The following is a 6000-nucleotide window of genomic DNA, read 5'->3' as shown; positions in this document are numbered from 1 at the left end:
CATCAGTGGTATTCAAAATGGCAAGGTGGCAATCAGAGATGGTACTTGAAACTATGAGAGTAATTAGGGAGGAAGTGGTCAGAGCCATAATAAATGCAAATATAAAGGCCTGCTGAGATTCATCGTGAGGGTAATTCTCTCCAAAGTGGGGAGTGGAGGCAAGAGGGAGCTAGATGGGGCAGTGTTCAAGCAACGTGCAGAGAAGGGAAAGCATGCCAGGGAAGCATTAGAGGGAATACTTATAGGCATGTGTGTGGAGGCAGAACCTAGGGGGTGTGGGGAGCCTGCTGGAGAAGCCAAGGGTAAATGGGACTACAGAGCCAAATGGAAAACCTGATAGGAGTCAGACCACAGAGCCTTAGTTTGAACTCAATTTACTAGGAAATCAGGAAACAACTTTCTTTCTCTTAACTAAAAAATTTTTATAATGCAGGGAATGGTTAAAGCTCTAAAAGAATAGAAACCCCCATGTCAGGACTGCCTGGCCTGGTGAGTGCTGTGACAGTGAAAAGCTGAGGAGACCAGCGCTGCTGTTCAACAGACATACAAGGTGAGGCACATATGGGATTTAAAATGTTCTAGTAACCTCGTTAAAAAAAGTAAAAAGAAACTAGTGCAATAAACTGTAATAATATATTTTACATAATCCAATATATCCAGCATATGATTGTTTCAGCATGTAGACCAGCCACATATCCGGTACTCAGCAGTCACATGTACTGGACAACGCGCAGCTAGAGGTACTGACAGGCAGAAATTCCAAGAGCCAGGAGGGATCATATGTGTTCTGCCTACAGGAATGAGAATTAGAAGATGGATTTGGGATTCTGAGGTTTCAAGCTTGGGATATTGTAATGACCACAGTGGTGCCATGAACGAAAATAAGTATCACACATTTGTCAACATCTGCTGTTCAAGAACAGAGACGACGTCGCTGTTATGGAAAGGATGACTTTTATTTCCATCCCGAATGATTATCACATTATTATTTAAACACATCTGAAAAATCCTGAAATAATTTAAACTGAAGACACAGAACAAATCAAAATATTTAAGCTTCAAATGAGAAAATCCAAATATTTCAACAGTAACAATAAATTATGAACAAGTTTCCATCACCAAATATCATTCTGACCAAAAGCTAGAGTCTTTTGTAATAAAACCAAATTAGTTTAAGCTGATTTCAAGATTTCCATGATACAAATAATATTGAAAAAAATTTCTTCTCTCAAAATACTTATTCTACCACCAGGTTCAATGTAAGTATTTTATATATAACAAAGTAGCAATTAGGATATTTGTTGATGGATGGCCACTCCCCAGGAAATGATGCATTCTTACAAAATGTGTAAAAAAAAATAGCAAAGTAGGTTACAAACTTCTATTTGGGGAGCAGGAAAACAACTTGTTCCGTGTCAATTAGAATATCAAAGCATTTCAATATCAAATTGCTTCCAAAGCCAATCATCACATAACAGTAATATACTGTATGGGGCATCCCACTGTATCTTGGTTATCTGTTGACCATACAGTGTAGCTAAGGGGTTGAACAAGTCAGTAACAATTATTGTTGCCATTTCTTATTTATTCAAAAGAGCTATGTTTAAAAAAAATCATTATCAAACTAAATGGAATATCAGTGACATGCTACAGATACAATAAACCCCAGCAATGCAATTGCTATGTTTGAAAATAAAGTGGTCATGCTTCATAATATACTGCAGTATTTTGAAATACATTCTCTAATAATCATATCATTTATCACAAAGGTCACTTGTAAATTAGCTCATATTCTGAACTAGGTTTCTAAGTGAAACTTTTTTCAAGTATGCATAATATTAATAAGGTAAAGATATTTTTCTCTTATTTGCTTCTTTATGTGTTCTTCCAAAGGACAACCATGTTGAATAAAGGACACACAAAAAGGGCTGGTTGTAGCTTTCAAAAACATTTCAAAAAATATGAAATAGTCTAGCGACCAAGAACTGATTAACATTGATTAAAACACACCTAAAACCTACTATTTCAAATAAAAAAGAAAGAACTTTTCAGACTTTTTCTTGAAATCATTAAGGTTTGTAAGTAAAGAAATAATGGGGGAAAAATAAGGGTTTCCAAAACATTCAAAACTCGTATCAGAATAAAATTAAAATGGCCTACCTTCTTCTACTTAGCTGTGATATATATGAGTATTTAACAGCAATACAGTTTTATCTTTAACATCTAGCTTAATTGCATAAATCACAAAAACATTTCCAGCCAAGTGTGCTGATAAGTATAATACAAACTCTAGAAAATGATTTTTAGCAAAGACTGCTTCAAAATTTTCCTATATAACAAAACATTCCTTTGGAAATGAATCTTAATGCTTTTGGACTGTTCAAGTAAATGCAGCTTTTACCATCTCCAGTACTAAACTATAATTACCTCCCAAATTCCTTTGTCACTGGGTAACATCATCTTTTATTCTCTACTATTCTAATAATGGTACATTATTTTAAAAAAATCTCTTTAGTAGTGTCAGACTTGTATCTTCATCATTTAGGAGTACTGAGGGATTAAAGTAGAAATAAAATAAGCCAGAAAAATCACTTCATAAACAGTACGAAGTTTTGAAATGTTGGCACCGATGAAGAATGGGAAAGGGTTATCATCCAAATCTAAAATGTATCCATTCATGGCACTGGCTGCAACAGTGGCAGCAAATGCTATCACTACTGGCTTCACTGCTACCAGTCTTGGGGCATGTGTAACACATTTTATGATTCAGTTATTGAAAACAAAGAACCAACAGAAGTCCTCTAGCCAGCTGGCTGGGTCACAGTTTGGGCAGACTTCATTCATTATGATAGGTCACATTCTGACCACTGAGAGTCTGAATTCTGAAAATATGAATTCACAACGGTTAGTGGAAGACTGTTTCCAACCTGCAAGAAATGTGGCTAACTTGAGGAAAACCATTTAAATAATAACAAAAGGACAGTCTTAGTGGTTTTTGGCCCTGCATATACCAGCTATGTCAGTAGCTCCTAACAACCAGAAACACAATAAAACTAAAGGGTTTTCTTTCCAAAACCTAAAAAAGGAAGATGTTTGACTCAAAACCAATTTCAAAATCTACACCAGGCTGCCAGGCCAGCAAATAACCGTCAGAGTGACTTTGTTCCTCTGCTCCTTCAACATGGGGACTAATGCGGAATGGCTCATGCCCACAGTTGACAGGCCATTCACGGCCACGATCATATCTCCACACCTGGACAAGACAGAACAGAAACAGACTGTTACGATTTTCAGGGTACTAAAAATATTACCCTGAGATTTGTTTAGCATGAAAATCACAGTTTCACTTAACCACTAACTGTCAAAGATTAGGGGGTATGATCTACTTTGAGAAACGTCTGGGGTGATTTTTAAGTCTACAGTCTCTTTCCCTTGCCAATCAAGGACCCCCCTGTGCCAACCTCTCCTGTAACTGGTGGGTGATTTCAAGGGTAAGCAGAATAATTTTCATATAACCTTAAGCAAAATAATAATTAGCAGACAATCTGCTCCCCCTTTTAAAAATACCTAAAAATGTATTTGGAGAGGGCTGCTTATTATTTTGGCTGTTATTTCTCTGTTCATTCTTAGAGCTCATACATTCAAGGGTTCAATTAAATTGAGAATAAGACCCACACCTCCTCTTCTTTCAGCTATTGATGTTTACTGTCCTCCAAGCAGAATCATCACAAATGAAGGATGAATCTGAAGACCTTTCTATCCTTTATGATTTTTGGTCTTTAGTTTGTAATATGAATATGTTATTTTATTGTTAGCTCCTTCAATTTCTTTTTGGAAGTAAGTGGAATGCAAATTATAGACTAATTAACCGAGACCCAGCCTGGTTGTGTAACTTAGCTAAGGGAATGGTTAATTTACTTCCCCCCTATTCTTTCCTCTTAAAATGATGATTTTTCCCCCCCATCTTTGTCAACATAAGACTGATCTGGAACATACTAACCCTGATCAATTTTTCACAGTATTATTTAGATGTCACTTTCTCTTTGCAAACAGTGTAAACTCTTCATTTGTGCAGCATTCTGTCTAGTATGTCAACATTTACTTTTTAAGAACTGCTTCTTTTCTCAAAAACTAGGCCCTATGAAGTCACAATCACCCATCTCTCCTCTCTGCTCGTATAATCTCTGTATATAATAGCTCTTTCTTCTCCCAGAGCCTGAGCTTTGGAAAAGTAGAGAGGCTGCACGTAGGCTGAGTATTTTCTGCCCAGTGGTGGCAACTAGCAGAGTGGTTAATGGCAAAGGCTCTGGGTTTGAATCGCAATCAACCACTTTTAGCTATTTGATTGTGGGCGAGTTTCTTAACCTTTCCAAGCCTTATTACTTTGTGTGTAAAACAGGAATAACAACAACACTCACCTCACAGCGCTGTTAGGAAGATTCAATTACACACGCACAGCACTTAGCACTGCGCCCAGCACGCTGTAAGCTATCACACACTCATTCATCAAATATATATTGAGACATTATAAATGCAAGGCACTGTTATGGCTGCTAGGGATATAACAATAAATGCAACAAAATCCCTTCCTCGTGCAGCTTGCACAGATATAATGTTAGGTAGACACAAGTGCCGTGGAAGAAAAATAATGCAGAGTCATCTAATGATAGGACTGGACCTGAGTGGGTTGAGTGGAAAAATTGCTCAGAGCCAGTTGTCACATCACAATGTGTCCAATCAAATGACTCAGGTTCAGTTCCTGTCATTAGAGTAACAAAATATAACTATGAGTGGCAAGATGGTAAAGGTAATGCTTCAGTCTAGATCAGGGTTGGCAAATTTTTTCTGTAAAGGGCCAGTTGGTAAATAGTTATTTTAGGGTTTGTGAACCACACGGTCTCTGCCCACAGTGACTCAACTCTGACACTGTAGCTCAGAAGCAGCCATGGATAATACGTAAACAAATGAGTGTGGCCATGTTCCAATAAAACTTTATTTACAAGAACAGACAAGAGGCTAAATTTGGAGCTGACCCCTGGTCTAGATCATGTCCATCATAATAAACCTGAATCATATAAAGTATAATAAGACTCACTTTAATCTTCCATCATAATAAGCAGGAGTTCCCAAGACAATAGTTTTAATGAAGAAAGGCTGATTGGTGTGGTTCTCTTCATATCCACCAACAATACTAAAGCCCCAACTTCCCAAGTAGCTTCTTCGTAAAACTATATCATGGCAGCTATGAAGGGCACTATAAACAAATATAAAAATCAAGAAAAAATTTAAAAGTTAATGTGGAGGCTTTTATAGCCTGTTCATCTTTGTATAACTCCATACCATGTTATATTTATCACTGTTGGGAAAAGAAAAAGGGCTACTTTATTTCCTTCTGAATGTATTGTTTTGAGGACCCATTTTCTAGCACAGATGCAGTCCTAAGTAGACTAGAATTTCTTCAACTTTTTTCAGTCTTCTTTTCCCAAGTGAAGACACACACACATACAGAGAGGTCTTTTTTTTTTTTTTAAAGATTTTATTTATTTATTTTTTCCCCCCAAAGCCCCAGTAGATAGTTGTGTGTCATAGCTGCACCTCCTTCTAGCTGCTGTATGTGGGACGCGGCCTCAGCATGGCCGGAGAAGCAGTGCGTCAGTGCGAGCCCGGGATCCGAACCCGGGTCGCCAGCAGTGGAGCGCACTCACTTAACCACCAAGCCACGGGGCCGGCCCCAGAGAGGTCTTAAATAAACTTCGTTACAAGTTACACCTCAGAAATTTGTATAAAGTGGTTCTGTGCCTGTATTTGCTCACTGCACTGTCAACAGGTCCTCAATTCTGATATCCATTTCTATCTTCAAAATTTGTATCTACAAAAAAGTGGTACAAAAGGGGTCTAGTACTGCTGATTTGAGCACTCAAATGAAAGAAGAAAGTGAGCAATAGTGCAGCTTCAAAAAAAATGTACGATAACAATTTCTCTTTTTAATCTACATGAGGA

General features: G+C 37.5%; 1 protein-coding gene across 9 annotated transcripts in view; it reads right to left on the bottom strand.

Annotated features, from left to right (window-relative positions):
- Window positions 1-935: 935 nt before the first annotated feature.
- The window catches only part of LNX2 (ligand of numb-protein X 2), an 80373-nt gene continuing 75308 nt past the window's right edge, over window positions 936-6000 (bottom strand). For all 9 annotated transcript variants that reach the window (XM_087436253.1, XM_087436250.1, XM_014791236.2 and 6 more), the window contains 2 exons: window positions 5096-5254; window positions 936-3253 (listed from right to left, as the gene is read on the bottom strand). In XM_087436253.1, the coding sequence (XP_087292379.1) occupies window positions 3118-3253; window positions 5096-5254 (295 nt within the window). In that variant the 3' untranslated portion in view covers window positions 936-3117. The remainder of the gene's footprint in view (window positions 3254-5095; window positions 5255-6000) is intronic.

Source organism: Ceratotherium simum, chromosome 10, assembly GCF_057802395.1.
Source record: "Ceratotherium simum simum isolate JZ-2026a chromosome 10, ASM5780239v1, whole genome shotgun sequence".
Taxonomy (NCBI): Eukaryota; Metazoa; Chordata; class Mammalia; order Perissodactyla; family Rhinocerotidae; genus Ceratotherium; species Ceratotherium simum.
Note: the sequence above shows the minus strand (reverse complement) of the source record. Positions and strands in the feature narration are given on the sequence as shown.